Below are 26,823 nucleotides of genomic sequence, written 5' to 3'. Positions count from 1 at the left end.
TGTGTGTGTGTGTGTGTGTGTGTGTGTGTGTGTGTGTGTGTGTGTGTGTGTTCTAAGGTCATAAATCTCTTAATCCTGAAGCGCTGTTCAGCCTCCTGGCAGAATCAGTCAGACCTGCATCATTTATTTCCACTTGAAAACTCCCAAAACTCCAATTCTATTCAGCATTAGAGGGACAGAGAATGGAGAGAATGCTAATTTGCTTTCCAGTGTATGTGTCTGTGTTGAGCTGTTTTTCACCACACCAAAAGCCTAAATCTGAATTTTAAATGTAAGGGGCAAAAGAGTTTCACGTTGTAAATGCCTAGGCAAATCTTCCAGAAGATTCTGGCCTGACTGGATAAGAACAGCTTATCTACAGCCATAAATTCATACAATTTACCTTTTATTTCTAAAAGATGCATAAGAAAAGCCGCATGTTCTTGAAGGGAATCTCTGTATCTCAAGGATTTATAATATCAATCCTTTAATGATCCAATAGCAGCCTTCAAATTTTACGTAAAAACAATAAAAGCTTAAGATATGTAAGTAACATTTAGAAACTGTATTTGAAATTAATAAGGAGCCATAAATAAATACTGATACAAAAAACATAACATTATTATTGAAGTACTAAAAATGAAATAAACTAAAACTACATACTAAAATGTAATAAAAAATATACAGACATTAAATAATAATAAAAAACTAATAACAATTACATTTTCAAGTTGTAACTTAAGTGCGAATTTACATTGGAACTAGGGTAAGTTGCTAGTAAAAATAATTGTGCAATTAAAGTTATGTTCAGTGCTAAATTATCTGCATATAGTTACCTTATTTTATTTTATTTTATTTTATTTTATTTTATTTTATTTTATTTTATTTTATTTTATTTTATTTTATTTTATTTTATTTTATTTTATTTTATTTTATTTTATTTTATTCCATCAATGAATCGGATGCTAAAACAACACAGATGCAATGTCTGAACAAATTTCATCAGGTGCTAATCAATCTTAATGGCTACAGAATGTACTCGTCATTCTTATTTATAACCAACGTTTGTTAATGTTACCATACTTAGCCGTTTACATCAGGACGGGCAACCGTTTGTGCTGCTGTGTGAATGAAACCGAAGAGAGTTGAGTGAGATGTGATGGTAAATTAATGCGTTTTAAAGAGTTTGTTATCGCCGTCCCCTGACTGTTTCTGGTGTCAGCTCTAATTGTATTGCGGCGCCTCTCCTTGACTGTATTTATGAAAGGTAAGCAGAACTGATATGAGAAATCTATAGCTTGTCATATTTTGAGAGCACATGATATATTTGAGCTGCTTGCTAATTGAGCACAGACAGCACTTTGTTTCCGGAACCTTCTGCTCCGATATTGACATGACATTTTACTGGCCTTATGAGAGTACTTTAATACAGGCTTACTGTATTATCAAACCGTCACCGAATGATGAATCATACTGATGCTGAGCTCTGTGTGTGGTGTAAAGATCATCCAGCACAGCAGGATTCATTCAGAACCATATCAGCAGCACCTTGATGAGCAGAAGTCATTTTACAGTACATATCTTGTTAGTTCACCCCGGGTTATTATAGTTAACTAACACTAAAACCATGAAATAAGCTTTAACTGAAACCAGTTGCCAAGGCAACATTTCTCACTTTGGTTTAGTTTAAGTTCAAAAATAACTAAAACTAAACAAGCTAAGTTACTATATTGACATATTGAAAAAATGTAACAATTTACTTAAAGGCTTATATAATGCATTATAAAATATTTTTAATGCCTTAATACACACTGATCTATTCATTGTTGCACCTTTAGAAAGTACAATCCATTAAAACATGACAAACAACCAATTTCAGATGTAACAATGAATCTGCAAATATTATAATGCATGTTAACCTTGCTTACATCTATTTAGTAAAAGCTGTAATGCATTATACATAAAGGATTTAAATAAAGTGTTACCAAAAAGAAACTAATAAAAATAGCAAAGTTATAAAGTTGGATGTATATTATAATAATATACATCCAACTTTATCCACACACATACAATATACTCACATAAATTGATATATGTATGTATGTATATATATATCATATAGCAAATCTCAGCTGCCTAACTTTTATTTTGTTCCAAAATATAACTTTATTATATTCCCACTTAACTGTTTATATAAATTTGGACGAGTACGTATGTCCAACTTTATTCGCATACATACAGTATGTGTAGGGCGATAAATACTATATATCAAAACTCAACTGCTTGTATTGTCCCGAAGTGTAAACTATATTATTGCACTGCTCCAATCTGATAAATGTGACTAGTATAAATTATGGTATTATAAACATCGACATCATGATTTTCAGTAAAGCTGCTTTGAAATAAACACAACAAAATAACTAAAACTAACTAAAATTAAAATGAAAACATAAAATATGAAAATACAATCTAATTTAAAATATTAACAAAAACTATAATAGTATATCAATGATACTAAAATAACACTATAGTTCACGGCACGCACACACATGTAAATTCTTTCATTTATTCAGCTACTCAATCCAAACCTGGAATTTTTTTTCTTCTTCATTCTTTTTTTTCTGGAAACGTATGTGAGTGAATGAAGTCATGTTGATTTTTGGGTGTTCTGAGATCAGTTCTGGTCATTCCTACAGCTTTGTTTCATCCATTGGCACCATGTTGCCCATGTTCCTGGTGCTAGCGTTCATCTACACGGCCTGCCAGACCATCAAAGGCCTGGTTCTCGAGAAGGAGCTCCGCCTGAAGGAGGTTCTGCGGGTTGTCGGTGTTCGGAATGGTTCAATATGGTTCTGCTGGTTCATAGAGAACATGGTTCTGATGACCATTCCCTGTGCTTTGATCTCTTTGATGGTGAAGGTTAGTGTCGCCGAAACACTGAAAAATCAGAAACCGAAATCTGACCGAATGAACAGACAAAAAAAGTCAAGGATGCAAACTTGTCACCTTTTGGTGAAAACCGGCATTCATTTTCAGGGTTCTGCAAGGAGTCACGGAAAATAAAGCACAGCACTGTGTTCATTTACACACGAAAAGCTCATGATCCGGAGTTTTCAGTGTCTCAGAGTGTCTCGGTTCACAATAATTGCTGCTGCAGCTCCACACAACCTCCATCTCTGCATGTGATGTGAGTTTGTGTTGCGTATTAATGTGTATTTCGTATATTAAATATTCTGTCAATAAAAAAGAAGCTTTAAGGTCTTCCTGCAGTTTAACGTTTAAAAGCAAAGAAAATAAGAGAGCCATAGCCTAAATATTAGTATTGTAATTTAATTTAACATTATTTTACAGTACAGTATTATTATTACTAAAATGATATACTTCTTTATTAATTTGTTAAATGTTTACCTTTGCACCTTTCTCGCACAGATAAGTATGCATCCTTGAGAAACAAACCGAATAATCAAACAAATCAAAAATCGGGCCTAATAATCAAAACCGCAATCAGACCGAAAGATTATACTAAACAGAAATCACTCAACATCATCACATCATCACAAAGCATTTTGAGAACACACAAGTCACATTCTCTTTAAAGTCAACATGAAATCAAAATGGATCAATATTTATATCCTGTAAGCCGTCAGCTCATGGGAAAGAGTGTGAACTGTATAGTCGCCTAACCATACAAATATGTTTATTGACAGATTACTTCAGTTTGAGCTTTAAATTCAACAGATTTGCTATATGTTTCATAACTGTTTGTTTGCTACAATAGATTTAAAGTCATTAAGAAAAATGGTTAGAAAAGCTCAAATGTAATGTTAAAAGGCACCATGATCTATTTAACATAGAAGAAATTAAGGTGCTTGTGTTGAGAGGTTGCACATTCATAAAGTCAAAGTGCTTTGTGGTTTTAATGCTCATGATTACAGTGGAAATAATTACAGGGAAATGATTATTCCAAAATTGAAGCAAATCAAGCAGAAACGGATTGAACTTTGATTCCTCTAAATTGGGTTATTATGCTAATTTGTTATGCACAGTATCAAATTGTTGATGATTTAGAGCCGGCCTCCTACGTATCGCTCGCTGCCTCCCTCCATCGTCTTTTTAAAGAGTTTTTTTTTCTGTTTCCAGAGCATTTTGTGTTCATCTGCAGTGAGATAGTGATTATTCTCTTCTTTGAGGATTAGCCTGTTTTACACTAGGTTTTTCGCTTCCACATTGGTTGTCACAGGGTAAGCTTATTTCCAATGAGTTCCAATAGAGGCCAAGATCTGAAATCTTTTTCTCTTTATGAATTAAATTGTGTGTGAATATTTGAACTTTTTTAAAAGCAACATCACACTCACACAACAGCACTTTTGCTATAAGGAAGCTTCAGACTGCCACAGGCGATTTTGGTCTCATGCTAAACTAAACTGCTCAGTCATGTCGTTCTCTTTGTCAGTTCATTTAATTTATTCTCTGTCTGTTCGGTTCGCTCTGCATTTTCACACTTTCATTTACATGCTCTTAACAGTATTATAAAACTCATCATCATCATCTTAAAATCTGTAAATATATAACCTTAAATGATTTAGTACATACAGAACATTGCACTTTTTTGTCTTCAATAAAAAACATCGAATTTGCATTGGGTTGAATTTCACTCTTCTTGGAAACCATTTGTGCATCTGTGCTGGGAACCCAATTGGTTTTTACCAATGTAAATTCATTTTTATGTACATTATATAATGAAGCCACTTTACCCTGCAGTAGTGTATTTCTGATTCCTGTGAAACGGATCAATTCTGTGCCTCTCTGAGCACAAGAAGAGAAGAGTGACAGCTGGCCTGTTATAGACCCATTATAGGAGTCGTCTTTATAATCAGTGGTGTGATTATTCAACTTTCTCAGCCTTTTACACTCTAAAACTATTTCATTGTTCCTTCGTTTCCATGGTAAAAACTAATATAATGTGCAGGGAATCAGCAGAATAGTGTGGAATTTACAATTTAGCTGCATGGTGTAAAGTGATTTGAGACTTTGTTAATTGCAGTAATGTGTTAATGAAACACGTTGTCTAAAATGCATTACTTAGTGCTTCCCCAAATAGATGAACTGACCTTTGAAAAAACTGACATTTTTACCACGAATAGATAAGCTGTTGGAGTTATGCTTTGTCCATCATTGAAAAGTTGTAAGGGCTAAAAATCCTGATCTGATTCAGTCCATACTGCTGAATCATACATGATCAAAGTAAAGGTAGTTCCAATTTACATATACATTTAATGTAATGTAACAGAAATAGGATATTTACTATATGTCGCAAGTACGTGATTCCCCCCGCAAACCAGTTCAGCGGAAATACCGCCCTGCAGCTAATTTCATTGGTTAAGGTTACAATGATGGGTAGGATTAGGTCTTGCAGAGTTTTGTCTTGCAAAACTCTGTTAAAATGGAGAAATGACAGATTATTCCACTATTGAGGTACAGCAACAATGAAGGTTCAGGAAAGTTCTTGTGCCTCTTTGTGTTTGTACTCTTTTTGTTCTGTACACCTGCTGACTGGTTGTCAGGCCAATACAAGAAATAGCAGTGGTAAGAAATCCATGAGAAAGGATGATTGTTTCCAGCAATGTTGTGCAAATCGAGAAGAGAAGCAGGCCAAGGACCGAACCCTGGGGTACATCAGTTATCAGCTGATGCGACTGAGACTCCCTTTCTTTACAAAATACCCTGAAGCATCTAGCTGTGAAGCAGATCTCAAGCTAGTGGGGTGAAGTTCCTGTGATGCCCTATGGACAAAATTTCCTAGTGATTTAGACTGCAGATAGATCTAGTCAAATGAGGACAGATGATCTGGGGGTAACTCTTGCCTGCCGCAGGGCTTGAGTGACAGATAGCACATTCTATGTAGTGTCCATGTTAAATGCTTTAAAGAAAACATGTTTAAATGCTTTCGAGAACACGTGTTGTTTTGGGAAGTTGTTTGTGTGTGTGTATTACTCTTGTTGTATAACTCTTTTAAAGAAGTGTGGGATTAAGTTTTAATGCTTGTCTTGTGTGTGCATGTGTAGGTTTCTGCGATCTTTGACGCGCTCCCTGCCTCTATATATGACGTTAGCGTGGATCTTCTCGGTTGCGTTGATAGTAAAGGGTGTTGTTCAAGAGAAGGAGGCACGTCTGAAGGAGACTGTGATGATGATGGGATTGAAGAGTTCAACCTACTGGCTGAGTTGGGCCATCAGCAGCACATTGCCTCTGGCTGTCAGCGCTGCGCTCCTCACTATCATTCTCAAGGTGATTAATGCTGATTAACTGCCATTTACAAACACTGCGGAACACTGGATCCAAGATCTGATCTGAAATAAACTGGATCAGTGAGCTTGATCAGCTTTGCTCTATTAGTGGTTCATAAACTTAACAAACAAACGTTTTGTTTGTATAAATTGTTGTATTTAGGTTGATTCAGTGATACTAAATAATCTATTTAACTTGAATAAAACCAGTTCATTTAAATGTTACATTTTTTCAGTTTAGGATAATTCACAGCAGTTATAAAAAATTACTATGAAAAAAAGTGAGACAACTGAAGCACTTACCATGAAATTAATAACAACGATCATTTTCTTCATTAATTATCCAATTATCCGCAACTTGCGGCGAACCACTGCTCTCAGAGTAAAAGCTGGTGTAGGATCAGATGGTGCAGTGTTTGCGAATGGACGGTTTTGCAGTGGGCAGCGTGACTCTGTGTGGGTTCAGCAGGTTTGAGCACATGGCAAATGAGCTTCTGTTATGTCTCTTTGCTGTATATTCAAAATCATACATGATTTGTTTACCTCAACCCACCAGAGCCATGAAGCTTATCGCTTATTCAATCACAGACCTGCCTTTTAATCAGCTCTCTCTCTCTCTCTCTCTCTCTCTCTCTCTCTCTCTCTCTCTCTCTCTCTCTCTGCTCTTGACAGATCTAATCCCTTCTTTTAGACAAGTGGGTTTTCAATGTGTGTTGTTCTGCTTTGTAATTATCAGGTTGCATTATTGATGCATCCATGGAAGCTCAAACACAGCATTCATTAAAGGCTCCGTAAAGCTTTCACGCAGTTATGGCTGAATGTGTCTCAACAACTGTGTGACAAGACATAACTACAAGAATGTGGCTCCATCATGTTTCTTTTCTTTTCTCTTCTATCTCTCTTTCTTTCTTTTAGTATGGAAAGATTCTGCGATACAGTGACCCCTCTGTGATCTTTGTCTTCCTCCTGGTCTTCTGCGTGGCAACTGTCATGCAGTGCTTTTTCATCAGTGTGTTTTTCTCTCGGGCAAATCTGGCAGCCGCCTGTGGGGGTCTCATCTACTTCCTGCTCTACCTCCCTCATGTGCTTTGCTATGCCTGGAGGGACGTCCTGGGCTTTGGCGCCAAGATTGCCACGGTGAGACATTCAACACACCTCTACACCAGCCTGGAGAATTAATGTCTTAATACATCAAATCATCAAATGCTGAACGTAGATCCACAGTAGAGTTTAGACTTGTCAAAAAAGTAGTGTACTTTTGTTGTAGTGTACTTCAAATCTTAAAAGTATATTTTAAAAATAACTACTTGCAGATAATGTAATATCAGTAAAATATAAGGTCACTTAAGTGCACTTGAAGAGAGTACACTTTTATTCTTAACAGACTTAAGTACAATGTCAAGTTCAAAGGAAAAGTGCATTTTTTAAATCTGTGTTTTAGTAATATTTTGTCATGTTCTAAATAAGTACACTTGTTTTGATGTTGACTAACATACTAAAGCACATGTACTTGATCATAATTGTACCTGCAGTGTGTTACTACTTTGCAAATGTTTTATTGAAAATGTATTTTATAAGTACACTTTAACCATATTTTTGACTTTTTTTAACTTTTTGAAGCATCGAAGTGGTAGTTGCGTAGACTGTCAATGGAGGGATTGAAGTTAAATTTAAATTTTTTAATTTCATAAAAAATATATTAATTTGTGTTCCGAAGATGAGCCTTACGAGTTTGTTGCGGCTTGAAGGGGGGTAAATTATGACATGATAAACTAACCCTTTAAGTGTTAACTAAGGGAATAAAAAACACTAAATTTCAGCTAATTACAATTAATATTCATTTAATTAATATAATACATTTCGTGAGCTTAGAATTATAAGGTTCTCTCTCCGTTTAGGGTAGTTCCGAGATATTGAGCATCAAAGTTTTTACATCCCAGCTGGCAAAACTGAGATGGAACCTTTTTATTTTATTAATAACTACTAACAAAATATTTTTTTACAAAAATAACACCACACAGGCATTAATAAACACCTAATGGATCAGATTATGTCAAAAACTCAATTTCGACCAAAAGTGGAGATAGAACCTTATAATTCTAAGCTCACGATTTTCATTTAATTGCATTTCACATGCAATTAAGTGTCTGGAAAAATTACTTTCAGTTAACCCTTAAGTATACTCCTTTACAGTGGCGTGCACAGGGGGGGGGGGGGGGCGGGGGGGCTCAAGCCCCTGCCCCTTTTGTCTCAAAATGTATTGTGCCCCTCTCTGATAAATGTAAATAATAATTATTATTAAAATAAATATTATAATAAATAACAATACACTTATACACCATTGCCACGAACAATAATAATACAAACAAATATTAAATATTATTTTTTTGGCGGAAGTATTTGGCGGAGGTGAAGTGGCAGTAGGCGGAGTTCTTTTTTTCCGCGCTATGTACGCAGCAGTTCGCCGCGAGTCTTCAAACTGCACGGCAGCAGGTAACATTAAGCTAATACGGAAAAGTTTCATTTATCCTACCATGCTACTGTAAAAGTTGCGGCAGCATGTGAGTTATGCTTAACAATCATAAAAGTATTACTCAATTTCAGCCGCATTCTGAGTCTGACAATGTCATTCGTTTTTGTCCAGGCCATAGCAAGTGTTCTTAGCTTGGGGAAATACATCTAGTGAAAGGAAATTTCATGTCCAAGGAAAAGTCCATGTCCAGCTCTAAATTGTAAGGAATTTATATCTTTGATTTCATAGTAGGCCTACACTTTACAATGAGGTTTATTTGTTTATTATTCATATTAACTAACATTAACTAATCATGCAAAACAACTAAAAACATTACAGATCATGTACAAAGTAAAAAATCATCAATTGCCAGAAAGTATCCAAGGGTTGTTCACAGAAAGAGAATGCCAACATGACTTAAGGGGAACTTGTATATTCAAAAAGAACATAGGACCAATGCAAAATACCATTGCATTTCAGTTAAAGGTGTAAATCTATGGAATAGCTGTCATGAGGAACTAAAAAAAAATATGTGGGGCACTTAATAAGTTAAAGAAACTATTTAAAAAATAATGCACTGAAACTATATGAAACCATTTAAAGAATGTTAAATGAACAAGCTGCTTTTGTTGTATTTGGATTGTGCAATGGTATTGCATAGGAAATACTAATGTTTTTGTATTCTGTTTATATTTGTTTGTCAACATTATAATGATGTAAGACAATAATTATTTTTAGTTTTATTTTTTATTCAAATATGAGATGTTTTAAAAAGGTAGGCATTATAAGCAAGAGCTTCAGCCTACACCTGTTTCAGACTGTGCTGTTGTTTGTTAGCTCAACTGTGTCTGAAACTAAACTAAACATTTGTTAGGCTACTGTAGGCCTTTGTTAATCTTAGTTAATAATACAACTTTTAATTGTTTGTTCATGTTATGTCACAGTCAGTGCATTAACTAATGTTAACAAATACAACTTTTGATTTTAATAATGTTTTAGTAAAGGCTGAAATTAATATTAATTAAGATGAATAAATTGTGTAGAAGTGTAGTTCATTATTAGTTCATGTTAACAAATTTAACTAATGAAACCTTATTGTAAATTGTTACTGATTTCATGATAGCTAACACTTTATTGAATACATAGGCCTACAATTTATAACATCAACATAACTAAACATGAATTCCTCATAATTACCGACTTGATTCTCTGTTTTGTTTGGTAATGTAAATAATAATTAGTTATATTATCATCATTTCCGAGAGAGGCTCTCTGACCTACTGCTGCTCTCCATCGAGTGAGATATTCCAAATAATTGTGAGGAAGTCATTAAAATAGATAAAACACAACAGACAGACGGGTACTGCTTTATACAGGTGATTTATTTTAAAAATAAATGTTTTTTTAAAAAAGTGCCCTTTTTGGTCCTTCCGCCCCTGCCCCTGAGGAGGTCTGTGCACGCCACTGCTCCTTTAAAGTAGCCTATATTATTTATGTAATGAGTTTTTTTTAATTATGCTGTACTACTTTTTTATTATACTTTTTTTTTTATATGCCAAAAAACAAGAGGAATAAAAAGCAGCTTCATCATTACAAATGCGTAATTACAAATATACTTAAGTGCATGACATACAGTACTAGTTTCAACGGCACCCACAGAGATGAAAAGGGAATGTATGGACTTATCTAACTCTGGGGGACACGGTGAATAAGCTAAAGTCCCAAAAAGTCAGCATGTTCCTTTAACCTATTTCAAAGACAGTAGTATTAATGGAATTACATATAAAGATATAATCAAACTAAAATACATTTTCATTTAATTGTTGTTAAGCTACAATTAAGAGTCCAAAAACTTTACATTCAGTTCCCACTTAATTATATTATTTTGATTTATATTTTTCCATGATTAGTACTTTTTTAAAAGTATGTCAAAGTGTGGCTCTTTTTCATAAGAACAAGCAGAAGGAGAGGATGAGGCAGAGTTATAAACATAACGAGAGGAAAGAAAAGAATGAGAAATGATGTGTCATTTGAACTGTACATTCATTTAATTCACACAGTGAATGAAACACTCAAGTCCTCTTAAGGTACAAATCCACAGAAGCAGATTCCGATCTCTGGAGAAGCTCATCCTGGAGCTCCATTCATCTCCAGTGAGGATGTGCATTAGTGAGAGAGTTATAGCAGTGACCCCACACCTGAAGAGAAGAGCAATGGAGGAGCACTTTTGCCCTTTGAGAAAGAGAAAGACCAACTTAATGACTTACAGCTGCATTTCCGTCATTGTGACCAATCAGAGTGACCTTTATCTCACGCAAAGATATTCGCTCTATTCAGCAGTGTGTGGATGTCTTCCTCTTATCAGAAGTGTGTGTGTGTGTGTGTGTGTGTGTGTGTGTGTGTGTGTGTGTGTGTGTGTGTGTGTGAGTGTGTGTGAGCGTCTTGACATTCAGGCGCCGCTGTCTAGGCTAGATGAATGAGCCTACAGGCCCATTAATGTGAGCAGTACTGTTTACTTTGAAATTGTGGATCGTGGCAATGCTGCTGATTTGATCTCATATTCATACCGGAGTAAAAATGCACACAGGAGGGAAGCATTTGCATTAATGGCATGGAGCAGGCAGGAGGGCCCAGCCAGTCTCTGACCTCTCCGTCTCTGTCCCAATAGAGCCTGCTATCATGTGTGGCGTTTGGATATGGCTGTGAGAATTTCGCCCGTTATGAAGAGCAAGGCATTGGGATTCAGTGGAGCAACATCCGGGTCAGTCCACAGGAGAACGACCGCTACTCCTTCATCGTTTCCATCTTCATGATGCTGTTTGACGCTCTCATTTACTGGATAATGACCTGGTACATCGAGAACGTTTTTCCAGGTACGACAGTCTGACAGCATAGATACACCTAGAAAATATTACGCGTTTTCATCATTTTGTTTTTGATTTTATTTTGTTTTTCTTGCTGTTTTGAGACTAAAAAAAAGAAGCTATTGATGTTTTGAGATTTTAAAAAAAGTTTAATATGACATACAGTTCTGATCAAAAGTTTGAGGTCGGTAAGATTCTTCAATGTTTCTGAAACAAGTCTCTTCTGCTGACTGAGGCTGCATTTGTTTAGCCAAAAATACAGTAAAAACAGTTAAATAAAATATTATTGTAATTTAAAATAACTTTTATATTTGAATATGTTGTAAAATGTCATTTATTTCCGTGATGCAAAGCTGAATTTTCAGCATCATTGCACCAGTCTTCAATGTCACATGATCCTTCTGAAATCATTATAATATGCTGATTTGCTGCTCAAGAAACATTTCTTATTATTATCAATGTTGAAACGAGTTGTGCTGCTTCAAAAATTCAGCTTTGCATCAGGAATAAATTACATTTTACAATATATTACAATAGAAAACAGCATTTCTTTAATTATAATATTTCACAATATTCATTTTTTTTGTTTTTAACTGTATTTTTGATCAAATAAATGCAACCTTGGTGAGCATAAGAGACTTCCTTCAAAAACATTTAAAAAATCTTGATTATTCCAAACTTGGTATTGTGTAAATAGTATACCGGACTTTATGTATGCTGATAAAATTGGACATATTTATATATCCAGAATGTAGCCTGCTTTTACTTTGATTTATCAGCGTGTGAACAGTTGTTTGCGTCTTTCTTTAGGTCAGTATGGTATCCCAAAGCCCTGGTATTTTCCCTTTACTTCCTCGTACTGGTGTGGAACTCTGGTGGGATCTGATGCTGAACCCGACCTGCTTAATGAGATCGAGGACCAGAACGGTACAAATACACACACACCGCATACAGATATGTATAATGATTCTTTATCAAAACTTCTAAACGAATGTGTGTGATGCAGGTTACTTGGAAAAGTCTCCGTCTGGAATGAAGGCAGGTGTGTGTATCCGCAACCTGGTAAAGATCTATAAGACGGGTAATAAACTGGCTGTGGACGGACTCAGCTTGGACTTCTATCAAGATCATATCACCTCGTTTTTAGGACATAACGGAGCCGGAAAAACCACCACCATGTGAGTTTTCACAAGTGTATGCATGTGTATAATTCTCATCTATGAAGTCACATACTCTAACATATTAACATGCACATACATAATTCATACATCTTTAGCAATGGCCCTATGCAACAAAACACTTTTGGTGTGGACATAATCAAAGTTCAGTTTATTTGGTTGAAAGTTCACTGTGCAAACCGTTTTCTGGAGATGCAATCGCAGTTGCTTTGAATGCAGCCTGACTAAACTTGCAGTCAGATACTATAATGTATAATTTGCATATTATAGCATTATGCATTTCTTATTTCTTGTCTACTCAGCAGTGGCAAGCATTTTTCACATCACTTGCAATAATAATATAGAGTTTCAAGTTTTACAGTTACAGTTTACAGACATTACAAGCCTTGAGATTGTGAAACGTCTCTGGTTACGACTGTAACCCTTGTTCCCTGAGAAGCGAACGGGTCGCTGCGTCATCGTCATTGACTCTTTTGGAACACCTCTGTGTGATTGCGTCTGAGGCACATGTGTGAAATCAGTCCAGTAGCATGACGGAACATCATAGGCGGGGTGACGTGAGGACCAAACATTGTCAGCTTTTAATTGGCTGAAGCAAGTCGATCACAGGGACGCAGAGCGCCCTGTCTCTCGGGCCAATCGATGTTTAACAGCACAGGTTAAAACCTCCACATGCTCCTCATACGCAGGGGATTGAGATGGCGAATCTTAAAATTCCCCCGACTCGAAGCTCAGCACATCCACCTCCAAGGAGCTGGACAGCTGCAGCACCGTATTATACCATTTAATTCCTCAAAATTAAATGCAGCCAAAGAACAACCAGACAAGATAACACGGTCTGGATGAAAGGCTGAACTAATACATGAATCTAACTCCTCAAAGTCAGATAAGTATTTATTAGGGCTGCACGATATTGGAAAAAAAATTACATTGCGATATTTTTTCCCAACGATATATATATTGCGATATTGCGAGCCATCAATCCAGGCAAAAGTCAATAATTACCATTCCATGATATTAATAATTTCACTAATAAGCAAGCTTCATTACAAGTGACAAAAAGGCCACTTAATATTTTATTCCAAAATTAGTACATATTTCTGTCAGAATTCGGTGAACGTTCTACGCAATCCAACGTGACGGCGCTCTTAACAGATGTTTGTTGTTCATTAGGCTATAATTCCTCAAAATAAGTAAAAAAAAAAAAAATTATTCTCTCTCTCTCTCTCTCTCTCTCTCTCTCTCTCTCTCTCTCTCTCTGTGTGTGTGTCTTCGGTGCTGATGCAGTGACGCGTTCATGTAAACGGCACCTAAAAGCTGTCACAAAGAACCAGCAAAAGTAATGATTATGAATATGTAAAATATTACAATAGCCGCGTTTCCATTACCCTTCAAATTGCGCAAATTGAAATTGCGAATTGAAAATACGCTTAATGGAAACACGTCAATTTCGCAAAAACTCCCATTTATCGCAAAAAAGTTTTTACGCTCTCATGAGGTGGTTTTTCAGTCAATTCGAAAAAGGAATATTTCGCAAAACTGCAATGGAAACAGTTTTTGCGCATTTACAGTCACCTGACTTAGAAGACGCAGTGTGTTTGAAGTCCATGTATAGCTACGCAAATAATAATGTTATATTATTTTATTATAACATTTAATAGGCTATATTTAGAAGACGCTTTTATGCAAAAAAGGAACAAAGCTGAGCGTGGAGCGCGCACTGCATGACACGGAGGCGCGGCCGCAAACACTTGCATTTTCCTATCAACAGTGGAAACAACTTAAAATACTCCATCATTTCTGGTCAGACAGAAAATAATAATACATTATTCTCAACCACTTTTATATGTGTAAACTCACAATAACAAGAAAACGCTGTGCTTTTGTAAAATAAAAGAAACAATCAGACGCACTTTCATGATCTCAGTAAACTGGAGCACGAGAACTGAAACAAAATATAGCCTATGTAGGCTAAAGCTTGAAATGTCCACTTTAAAACTAACAAATTCGAATTAAAAGCTAATACCTTCTGATTATGTAGGCTAATCCGTATGAAAGTTGCATTTCTCTCTAAAAGCGCATCTGCTTAACAGCGGAGATGGAGATGTGATTTTAGCCTACACTTAGAAAACAATAGTTTATTAATTATATTAATGGCTCTTCTCATTCAGCACTGCGGGAAAGACATCAATACCAGTTTCTAATTTGGCCTTAGAAAACCAGTAAAATCAACATGTTTTCCATATTAATTTGTGAATATTTTAAATGTTTAATAAAGGGGCAAAAAGTCATAAACAAAGCACAGCAGTTGTGTGTAGCCAGTTCAAATTAAAATTTTGGTGTTCAACTTTGCGTTTTAAAAAGACAACAACCGTTCATTTTTCGTTTTTCAATTAGGGGTTAAAAAAGGAAAAACAAATAGACACAAAAGTAGCCTACATGGATCGTTTGGACAGAATACGAGACAGAATTCTTTATTAAATTCATAAAAGAAACAATAATTAGCCTATAGGAATACTGGATTCTAAATCTCAAAGAAATGCCAAATCGGAGCAGAAATGAGGGCGAAACACCCAGAAACTCCTTATTTGTGTCGTTCGGGGGTCTTTCCCTGCCATTAATGCTTGGATAACACGCCACGTCTCCTTCCATTAATAATAATAATAATGTCTAATGCGGTGGCTGTGATATTATAACCAACGTCCGTTGCCGTGATTTTAGGAATGACTTATCGCGAGAGAAAAAAAGACGTTTTAGTCGCATAACATCGTTTAATGGAAACGCCGTCATTTCGCAATAGTTTTTTATCGATATTTAGATAATAGCGCAAAACATTTGCGCAAATCTGTAATGGAAACGTGGCTATTGAGACATTTTAATTTCACAGTAGTGATCGTGCAGGAGAGAAATGCACTTTTAATACGGATTACATAGTTTTATTTTGTTTTGAATGGTTCTGTTTAAAAGTAGAGATTTCTGTAGATAATAGATATATTTCTATTTTATTTTATTTTTTAGGTGTGTGAGGCGAGTAGGCTACTTTATACGCTGAGTTTCGGTTCATGGATGATAGCTTAAGCTCCAGTTCAGGCACTGGCGCCTCCGTGTTGTGATTATGTCTGCTATATTTACTTTTTATTTATTAAATCCAGGAAATTGGATAATGAAACACTGATTAAAATTAAGATACAATTAATACAAAACGAAATTCGCTTTAAAGAAAGGCTTTGTGCTTTCTGTTAGAGGTCTCTGTGAAAGTTTTAAAGCAGTCTTTTAGTGCCGCTTTCATAACGGTCGCGTCCGTAATTGAGAACTGTCACCTAAATTTTTTTTTTCCTGATAAATGCGAACACGAAAAATAAAAGACTTTTTAAAAAAGACAACCATCCACAACTTTATAACACTCCAGCAAAGTACCTCTTTTTGGTCAGCATCCTCCTTTTTGTAGACGAAACAGTCCCAAATAGCTGATTTTGACTTTTTTTTATTTATTTTTTTATTTTTTAAAAATCGCCCATCGTCGCCCGTTTTTAGCTATAGGATTGCCAGTGAATGTTGGCTGTGAGCGGTGAGCGCGGTGAGCTGCGGCACAGCGAACCAATCACTGTGCAGGCACTCGGAACGTGTATGTCACCCCAGCAAAAAGCCATACAACAAACTCGTGTTTACTGTGTGCTACCCTGGTGCTACCGTTCTCTTAATACACTATGGGTGCTACTACCCTTCACATCGCATGTTCCGGCGATGTGACTATCGCTCATTCGCACATCGCGATGTCGATGTTAAAACAGAATATAGTTCAGCCCTAGTATTTATCATTTAATTCCTCAAAATTAAAAGCAGCCAAAAATCAACCAGACAAGTTAACACCATCTGGATGAAAGGCTGAACTAATACATAAATCCAACTTCTAAAAGTCAGATAAGTATTTATCACTTAATTCCTCAAAATTAACCAGACAAATAAACACGGACTTAATGAAAGGCTGAATAGTTTTAATATACAAAAAAAAATCATAATTTCATAGACATTCACATAATTCGTTAGCACGCTAAAATAGGAACAAAAGAAAGGAGTCTCCCGTCTGCTCTGTTCCCTCCGTTATATTCTCTATTCTCTTTATCTATGTGTTGCTTCGGCAAACGCGAGATCTGAGCCACTAGATTCTTTATTGCATAAAACTTTATTCCCTCGAGAACAAATGTCAACAGAGGTGGAGCTAAAACTCCCGATAGTGCATTCCTGTTCGGGAAGTTTTTATTTCCAGTTTCTACCAACTTCATCTGTTGGCTAATATCAAAGGCTTTCTCACCCCGAAAACTCTGGAAATGGCTGTTCATGCATTTATTACGTGTAGGCTAAATTACTGCAATTCCTTATATTGCGGTATATCACGTTTTCAAATTGCTCGTCTTCAGTTAGTCCAAAATGCTTCGGCCAGACTTATGCATAAGTGTCGCAAATATGACCACATCTCTCCAATTCTCAAATCTCTACACTGGCTGCCAGTTCGACAGAGAATAGATTTCAAAATTATACTCTTTGTTTTTAAATCTCTTCATAACTTAGCTCCTGCATCTCTCTGAACTTCTTCGTCACTACACTCTTTCCAGAAGCCTAAGATCCTACGAACAGGCTCTGCTAGTAGTCCCTCGCAATAGACTCAAACGTAGAGGGGATCGTGCATTTGCGGTGGCAGGGCCACCAGGGTGGAATGCCAGCCTGATCATACTCCTTGAAGAGTGACAGGAGGGAGCGAGCGGTAATCTCTCGTAATGCACGCAAGCTGACCATGCATGCTCTGCTCCCAAACAAACCCCACACAAATCGTGTGTATCCTTGCCCATGATGTAGCAAGGACAGGAAGGAACACACAATTTAAATGCTTGTTTGCTTGCCATTATTGTCTTGTGATTTTGTGACTTGGACAAACAACACTAAATAAGACGGACAATTCACACAGAGTGCTTCTTGAGGCCCAGAAGCTGACAGTGTTTGGTCTGGGTTTATAGCTTCCTGGTCCTGACGTCACCCAGCCTGTGACGTTCCGTTATGCCATTGGACTGCAGCGTTGATGCAGCACAAGTTCCCTCGAAAGGGAACTACAAGATCCTTCTTAAAACAAGAATTTAACAAATATCCATTTTCAATGTAAAAGACAAACAAAAAAACATCTAAAATTAAACAACATAAAAAAAAAAAAACAATGTCCAAGACTCATTTTCATTTTGAATAATATATTTATTTTTACACATTTTGAAATCTAACAAACTTCATTGTTTGAAATGTTTTAATTGAAAATATGATTGTGCTTTATTTCTTAAAACTTAAAGGGGATGTCTAATGCTATTTCATGCATTCTGACTCATTTACACTGTTAAAGAGTTGGATTCTCATGCTAAACATGGCCAAAGTTTCAAAAAACGAGTTGGACGCATGACAGAGTATTTCTGTGCCAAATACACCCCTTCAGGGTTCTATAAGTTTTGGAATTTCTTTTCGAGTATTGCTATGTATGATGTCATAATGGCCGGAATTCCTTGTATGGGCACTTCTGCCAGAGCAAAAGCAAGCCCATCGAAGCCCATCAACGTGCTTCGTTCGAATGAGGAAGTCGTCGGCAGCGCTGCACGGCACGCCTCCAGGAGCTCTAACGTTTTCGGAAAGAAGTGGTACATCTGTATCTGTTTATTGTAAATCAAACTAAAGACGCTTTACTCAAGATTAACATGAGATTGGCAGAAACTGTGTGTGTTATGTCCCCTTTAAATCCTGTTTGTTTTTGTATTATATTTACAATGCAAAGACATGCTTAATTGTGCAATGCAAATTGTAGCTCAAGTGTGCAAATATGTTATTGGGGCCACTGTATACTCTATACTACACAATCATACTACAGTTCATATCTAAATAATGCAGAGTAAAAAGAGACATGTATGACAATATTGAGTTCATGAGGTGGTTTATTTTCAAGTATTTTTCTAATGTTTTTCTTGTTGTTTCATCAGGTCAATACTGACGGGTCTTTTTGCTCCCACCTCTGGTACCGCTTATATTAATGGCTACGACATCCGCACTGACATGGACACCATCAGGACACACCTGGGAATGTGTCCACAACACAACGTCCTCTTCAATGAGTAAAACCTCATTTCATCTCCTTTCTCTCTATCACAGGGTCCACAAACACAGATCAAATTTAGTGTATTTGTTCACTATCCCTGAATACTGGCACATCTGAACTGACAAAAAGTAGGGGTGCTCCGATTGATTGGCTATAGATCACTATTGGCCGATAATCACTACTCGATCGGTGATCTCTCAATTTGCCGATCTCGTGTCTGCCTTGAGAGATATTGCAAGACATGCTTGCAGCGGCAGCATCTCAATCTCTGTCCGGCACAGGGAAAAAAATTATAATGCTGAAGGTGAAGTAGGCCTACACTTCATACATCTTTTTAGAAATCAGTCATTTGAAAACTTTCTATGAGAAGTGATTTGACAAACACCATGAGTGAATCAGCACGCACTCTCTCTGGCTTCACATCACCACATCGTGTCTGCACTATAAGCGAGCTGCGCACTGCACAGATGAGGGAATTGTCACTTGTTGTTGTATCATCACTAAAGTTTATAATTTACATTTTTTTTTAAGTCTTGTCAGTTTAAACATTCAAGCGTTTTTAAACCATTCAGCACTGGTGCACTCTCTGAGAGACGGTGCGCTCATGCACACTCAAAGATCGCACACATAAAGCCCCCTCACAAACAGCTTGCGAGTACCAAAAATAGTTCTTTTCACGGCTAATTGCTCTTAAATGGTCAAATGCACATAAATCAGCGTATGTACAAAACTATCGTTTCGGCGAATGTTCTCGTAAAGACAGGCAGTTATGATCTAACTGAACGCAAACGCATATGAAAGTGTATTGGATCTGTGCATCAGCTCTTAAAGTGACAGTAGGGTGACCACCCGTCCCGCGTAGCGCGTGCGCGCACAGCGTTTGAAGCCCAATTCATGCGTCCCGCAAATTGAGACCGTGTCACGCATAATCTATGCTTGCTCAAAAAAAAGTTGGTCGCTCTATATCCTCGAGCCCCAAGCAGACAAACGAACATTACTTGACATTTCAGCACGCTATTGTTGCCACACCCACCCCTCAGTTGAACTGCTGACTAGGTTGTTGTCAACTTTTTCGTTGTTGTCATGACAGCGCACGCACGCGCATACCAGACACACTGGGAAGGAAGGAACTTTTAGATGCGCGCTTTCCAATTCGAAAAATTCGAGAAAGAGACTGAGAGGCACCGTCATCATCAATTAAAAAGAGAAGGTGTGGGTACAAGAAAGACTGGGAAAATGAATATTTGTGGCTGAAAGGTGTTGAGGGGGATACCGAGAGGGCTTTTTGTGACCTTTGCAAAACGTCCTTCTCAATCGGACATGGAGGGGAATACGATGTCAATCGTAGTTTTTTTAAATACTTTTTTTTTTTTTTTACTGTTCCTGTGGTGTTGAGCAACTACAATTCCTGTTAATCCTATAATTTTATATTATAATTTATTTAAAGTGAATAAATTGTAATGAAAAATAAATAAAATTAAATAGTAAATCTTAAGTGGAAGTACATCTGTCAATTCATTGAATGTTCAAAATATTATGAATCTTTATTTAGAAAAAAAATACACATTGGTTGGCCTATTCATGAGCATACATCAGCAATTACTCATGTTTAGGGGAATAGGGCATTATTACCATGTAAGGTGGTATTTGCTAGAAATGGGTAGGGGGAGAGTGGGGTGAGTTGTGCCAGTTTTTACTCAAAGTGACTTTAAAGTGAGGCCATGGCAGTAATGCCTTCGACTTAAGGACGTACATATATTTCAGGATGTGGTGCATCCCTGAGAACAATAACTTTGGATCTGAAATAAATTGTCTCAGAAATATAGCTCTTGGAAAAAAAGTGGTCTCATGGCACAACTTGCCCCTGGTGCGGGGGAAGTTGTGCCTTTGGGGGAATACATTGGGGGTAAATTGTGCCAGTGATTTCTGAAGTAAAACAGAACATTTTAATGTTATGAACCATAATGCTATATGAAAGCAAGATAAATTCAATACAAAATGACTAATTTAAGGTTTATTTAGATATTGTCACCCTGGAATACCATAGCATGCGTTTTTCCTACTATGGTCAATTGCATAGGGATTTTGTGTTGAACATAACTCTGGATCACAGTGTCATAGAGACAAGGGGGCGGGCTCATTTTACTCAGACGACCAATCAGTCTCTCAGGATCATTGTGAAGCTATCAAGCTACGCCCTAGCAACCATTTAGAGCACCATAGCAACACAATATATGATATTTGTGAATCATTTCAGGCAAAAAGGCTTTGGCAATAGATGCCTGTTGACATAGCGCTGTCTGTCAATTATGTAACATATAAGAATAAAGTGACTAGGCTAATTTCTAAACATCCTATTGTGACATAGGCCACTTAAAAACTGAATAAAACTTCTCTTTAATAACATAGTGCAAACTCAAAATTGAAATCAGTGTTAGCTAAATTAAACAAATAACAGGCAGGCCTAAGTCAAACAATGATGAGGCATGCCCATCTCCTCACTTCTCAAGATTATCCCCTGTGAGTATGTAGGTCTAGGTGGTCTGGATCTGGCACAACTTAACCCAGGCCCTTTGGCACAAATCACCCCAGACCCACAAGTTTGAAAAACAAGCATGATCCAGCAATTAAGAGCTAACATCATGCTAACTGTATAGACTCATTGTGTAGCCTACTAAAGCACTAAAACATGTGTGAAATGTTTTCAAACTTGTCTATAATTTTTCAGACACTACAATCAAAAAACCTTAATCATAGAAATTTTACTTTGAAAGGGAAAAAACAGTTTTTTGCACTAAAATATGCTTAACTCTCATGCCATGTGTCTCCCTTCTTTGGAGGACGAGTAAAAGTGATTGCTTTTCAAAATGATGTGGTCATATGACCAATTTCTTCTACGGTTTTTCAGAAACAAGGGTGGAACTACTTCCCCCCTGGCACAAATCACCCCACTCTCCCCCTAAACCACTATCAGTGAGTCTGCCCGTGGGGTGGGGGCACCGCCGCGCCAGGCAGTGTCCCACATTGTCCCTCAGAAACATACCCCTTGTCCCCCCTTGGGCTTATTAGCAGGTGGTCACCCTAAGTGACAGCAGCCTCTAAATATCTGTTGCTGTCTGTGTCATTAGACAATGGAACAACAAAAGACAAAGAGAAAAGCACTCACTGCTCTTGACTGAATAACTTTTGTAACTTTAAATGTAAGGATTCATTTCTATTTTTCAGGGAAGACTATCCAGTGTTATTTTACATTTGATTCCTTATTCAATTTCAGTATTATTTCTTACCTGAATACTACTGTCAGACCTACCTAAAAAATAAATAAATTATTACTGACTGTTTACTTGTCTTTTTTAAAATTCAAAGTTTGAATTGTGCAACAAAATCCCCCCAATGTAAAAGCAAAAATGTTATATATATATATATATATATATATATATATATATATATATATATATATATATATATATATATATATATATATATATATATAATATAAGTTACAAAAGGGTCACATAAGGTGGAAATTTCCACCATTTTCCAAAACAAAATTCAAGCACTGAAGTAATGCCTGTAAAATCCTGATCAGGGCATCCCTATAAATAATGCTACATCATAAAATTAACGCTTTAAATAGACCCCATGATCGATGTCGGTTATCGGTATTTGTCAATACTGCTTCCTGTGATCCCCTCAAAATCCTGATCTGAGTACCCTTAACAAAAAGGTTTGACAACTAATGAAAGTCTAACAAGATAAGTAACAATTCTACAAAAACAGCTGATGAGAGCAGTTCAGTTCTCAATCAAGAATAAAAAAACAACAGGAAAACAGCTGAGTTCAACTCAAAAACATCAAAACAAATATTCAAAAACTAGAGGTAATCACAGTTCAACTAAAAAATGTTTGACATACAAAAGATTTCAAAGCTGCAGGCAATCACAGTCAAATTCAATTCATTCTGACAGAAGACAGGTGCATACAGGCTTTTAAGAGTGAAATTCAAGCTCTTTTTCAACACTGTCATGCTACTGAAATTAGGACTCACTTGAACCGCCAAAGGCGTTGCCCTTGATTTTAGAGCTCCTTTCTTTTCCCTGCATTTGTATTTCAATGATGAAATGATCACAGATTCAGTTGAGTTTTATTCTAAAACTGTGACATTGATCTGGCACGATGCACCATGAAACATAAGAAACATAAGATATACATCATGCATGACAAAGGCTTTCTTCATGTGAATAACCTGTGAATTTGAGTATTTGTAGTTATTAACCCAACAGCTTCATTATTACCCAAATAGTGATGAATTAACCTGTTGTTGTTGTTAACTAAAACTTAAGAGTAGTTATTTGTTTTAATTTAAATAAAGCTAAAATAAAATTTAAATATTACATGTAAAACTGTAACGGAAATTAGAAATGTGTGTATATTCATGTTCCGTTTGTTTGTTTCAGCATGACAGTGGAAGAACACATTTATTTCTATGCCCGTCTGAAGGGACGGAGCTCTAAAGAGGTGAAGAAGGAAATTGATCAAATGATTAACGACGTGGGTCTGCCTCATAAACGCAAAGACCTCGCCAAGAACCTCTCAGGTGTGTGTGTGTGTGTGTGTGTGTGTGAAATCAGCGTGCATCAGCAGCATTCATACTATGCTTATAATGCTTACAGACACTGGATATTTGGCAAATTTCTGTTGTGTGCATTCAGGTGGGATGCAGAGGAAGCTGTCTGTTGCTATCGCATTTGTGGGCGGGTCGAATGTTGTGATTTTGGATGAGCCAACAGCAGGAGTTGATCCCTATGCACGCAGAGGCATCTGGGAGTTGCTGCTCAAATACAAGAAAGGTAACAGAAATGAATAAACAAATGTAAACACAGGGCTCGACAGTGCAGTATTTCACTCACATTTGCAACAAAAAAATTTATTTGTGCTAACTGTTAAATGTATTTAGCAGTGTGCAGTACAGTAGGAAAAAAAGGCCCTGTGGCTCCTTAAAGAGTGCATATTTGATCTCCCTCATCTTTTTGGAAGAGCAGCAATAGTAAATCATAGAAATGTCCAAATTAAAAGGACTGGTGTATTTCAGGCTTGTTTATAATGAAAACTGCAGTTATGAATATGAATAACTATGTTGTTATAATTGGTATTTTGGTTACACAATAAACTGTGTCCGTCATTTAATTCAACTTAAATGTTTGTAGCTTATGTCTGGGCTGCATAGTCTGATACAAGACTAACTGCACTAAATCAAGTGGAAAAAAAAGTCATAACTGAAATAATTTTCATAGTATTTCATTTTCTCCATAGGGACATTTAATTTTAACAAAACCGTATAAACTGTTAAAGACAGACTTAAGCAGACCTGTAACTATCCGAGGCTGTTAATCATAGTCTATTACCCCTTTTCCACCAAGGCAGAGCTGGTGCTGGTTCGGAGCCAGAGCCTAGTTTCAAATCGGTTCTTTGTTTTTCCACCGCCAAAGCACCAGCTCCGAACCAGTAAAACTGGTTCTTAAGTAGCACCAAATCATTGCAGGGTCTAGAACGGAGCCAAGAAAGAACCGCTTGCGTCAGAGGCTGGGGGCGGGGTTACCGTGACCAACAAGACGAATAGAAACTTGTGACCGCCATTTTTAAATAGCAGCTAGTCGAGCTAATAGCAGCTCGATTATAATATTCGTCTATGTAAGTTACGGCGAGCTGCACGAACGCGTTGGATTCCGATGTATTTTTGCAAACCCATGAGCATCCATAGTATTGCAACGTCCGTTATTGTTGATGGCTTGTTCGAGATGCATCGGAGCGGCAAGGACCGATCGGAGCTGCGGGAGTGTTTGGAGAGCATACGACTCCTTGTGCTTTTAGATCGCTATCGCAGTGCTTTGATGTCATGCGGCGATCGATCTGCGAGAAGCCGATGCATCTCGAACAAGCCTGGCGTGTTTGTGTTTGGCGCTACCGCACTAGCGGTTGCTGGGCAACATGAGACGTATACAGTGACGTAAGATCTGGCTCTGTTGTGGCTCTCTAGCCGGTGGAAAGGCAAACCGGTTCTTAGTAAGCTCGTCAGTCGAACCAACTCTGAACCAGCTCTGGCTCTGGCTCTGAACCAGCACCCGGTTCTTGTTGGTGGAAAAGGGGTATATGCGTTTGTTAAAGTCATCAATTTGCATTAGCTATTTCATTAACTATATTTGTATTATACTTATTTATTCTAATGATATTTTACTTATATTTTATTTATAATAGGCTACTAATATTTATTATACTATATCTCTAATATTTATATACTAATATCTCTGAAAGGTCAAGACTTGTGGGTTGCTCCCGGTCAGCAATGGTAAGAATTTACCAATAGTGGTTAGAGGAGGGACAAACCCGCGACGGGGTGTTGGCTGCCCAAGTCTTATCGATGAACAAGGGCAACAAAGACTATCCCATCTGGTCTGAGCCACTCACACAAAATTTTAATGATGGTTAAGGGAGGAATGTGTCATAAGACACAGTGCATCACACTATGCTGCATATGGGGCTGCGTTTCCTCAGACCAGTCAGAGTGCCTATGATGAACCCTGTCCACTGTTGAAAGCAGCTACAATGTGTTGGAAATGAACATTTTGTGTATTGGAAGAAGGTTGTCTGGTCCAATGAGTCCCATTTTCTTTTACATCATGTGGATGGCCATGTATGTGAACTGTTTACCTGGGGAAGTGATGGTACCAGGATGCACTGTGGGACAATGACAAGTCAGTGGAGGGAGTGTTTTGCTCTGAGCAATGTTCTGCTGAGAAAATCCTGAGTCCGGCCATTCATGTGGACATACATTTGACACGCGCCACCTACCTAAACATTGTTGCAGACCAGGTACACTCCTCAATGACAATAGTGTACCCTAGTGAAAGTGGCCTCTTTCAGCAGGATAATGCACACTGCACACACAAAAATGGTTTGAGGAACATGATGAAGAGTTCAAAGTGTTGCCCTGGCCTCCAAATTCTCCAGATCTCAATCCAATTGAGTGTCTGTGGGATGTGGTGGACCAGCAAGTTCAATCCATGGTGGCTCCACACCGCGACCTACAGGACTTAAAGGATCTGCTGCTAATGTCTTGGTGCCAGAGACCACAGGACACCTTCAGGGGTATTTTTATTTTATGTTATTATTTTAGGTCAGCGCTGTTTTGGTAGGCAGGTGGTCATAATATTTTGGCTCATGAGTGTATAGTTTATACAGTTAAAATTAGGCCTATAAATAATTTCATCAGTTATTACTGTATCAAATACAGTTTGAAGCAGAAATGTTGATTTGGTTTACTTTTTTTATTATAATTAATTTAAATAATTTTGCTTGTAAATGTCTTTTTTTACCCCTTTATTAAGGAAAAACACATTATTTAAAATATTTTCATTATGCCCCTATTTTTTTAATGCAGTCACGTTCATGTCATTCCAAACACAACAATCACACAAAAATACACAACTTTTTTTTTTTTTTTTTTACAAATTGAAATCTGTCAACTGAAATCTGCACACTTGCTCTGACTTTCAGACGTAGTCCAGACTGCAAATCAGGCAAAAATCTGTACAAATGTTGTGCGTATTCCAGCCTTAAGAGGTATTAAGAGGTGATTAACATTGTTACAGCTGTCAGAAAGAGATCAAAGGCCATGGGAGCTGTTACACATGTGAAAGAGAGATGTTGAATCTCACTTTCAACTGTACAAGCTTGAATGCAATTCAACTTTGAATCTGCTGCAGGATGTGAAGAACTTTGGCAACACTTTCCATCACAGTCCAGGGAACATGGTGATCAATGGTGTCAAAGGTTTTGCTAGGTCAATAAAAGCAATGAGCCCGTCTACATTCATTCCTTG

General features: G+C 37.1%; 1 protein-coding gene across 1 annotated transcript in view; it reads left to right on the top strand.

The window, feature by feature from the left end:
- Nucleotides 1-26,823, top strand: part of LOC307155611 (phospholipid-transporting ATPase ABCA1) — a 208,836-nt gene that overhangs the window by 86,646 nt on the left and 95,367 nt on the right. The window contains exons 14-21 of the mRNA XM_079866407.1: nucleotides 2,676-2,898; nucleotides 7,182-7,403; nucleotides 11,447-11,651; nucleotides 12,453-12,569; nucleotides 12,649-12,820; nucleotides 18,829-18,960; nucleotides 23,402-23,541; nucleotides 23,657-23,794. Of these exons, the coding sequence (XP_079722533.1) occupies nucleotides 2,676-2,898; nucleotides 7,182-7,403; nucleotides 11,447-11,651; nucleotides 12,453-12,569; nucleotides 12,649-12,820; nucleotides 18,829-18,960; nucleotides 23,402-23,541; nucleotides 23,657-23,794 (1,349 nt within the window). The remainder of the gene's footprint in view (nucleotides 1-2,675; nucleotides 2,899-7,181; nucleotides 7,404-11,446; nucleotides 11,652-12,452; nucleotides 12,570-12,648; nucleotides 12,821-18,828; nucleotides 18,961-23,401; nucleotides 23,542-23,656; nucleotides 23,795-26,823) is intronic.

The sequence above is a fragment of the Squalius cephalus genome, assembly GCF_949319135.1.
Source record: "Squalius cephalus genome assembly, chromosome: 3".
NCBI classification, from domain to species: Eukaryota; Metazoa; Chordata; class Actinopteri; order Cypriniformes; family Leuciscidae; genus Squalius; species Squalius cephalus.
Note: the sequence above shows the minus strand (reverse complement) of the source record. Positions and strands in the feature narration are given on the sequence as shown.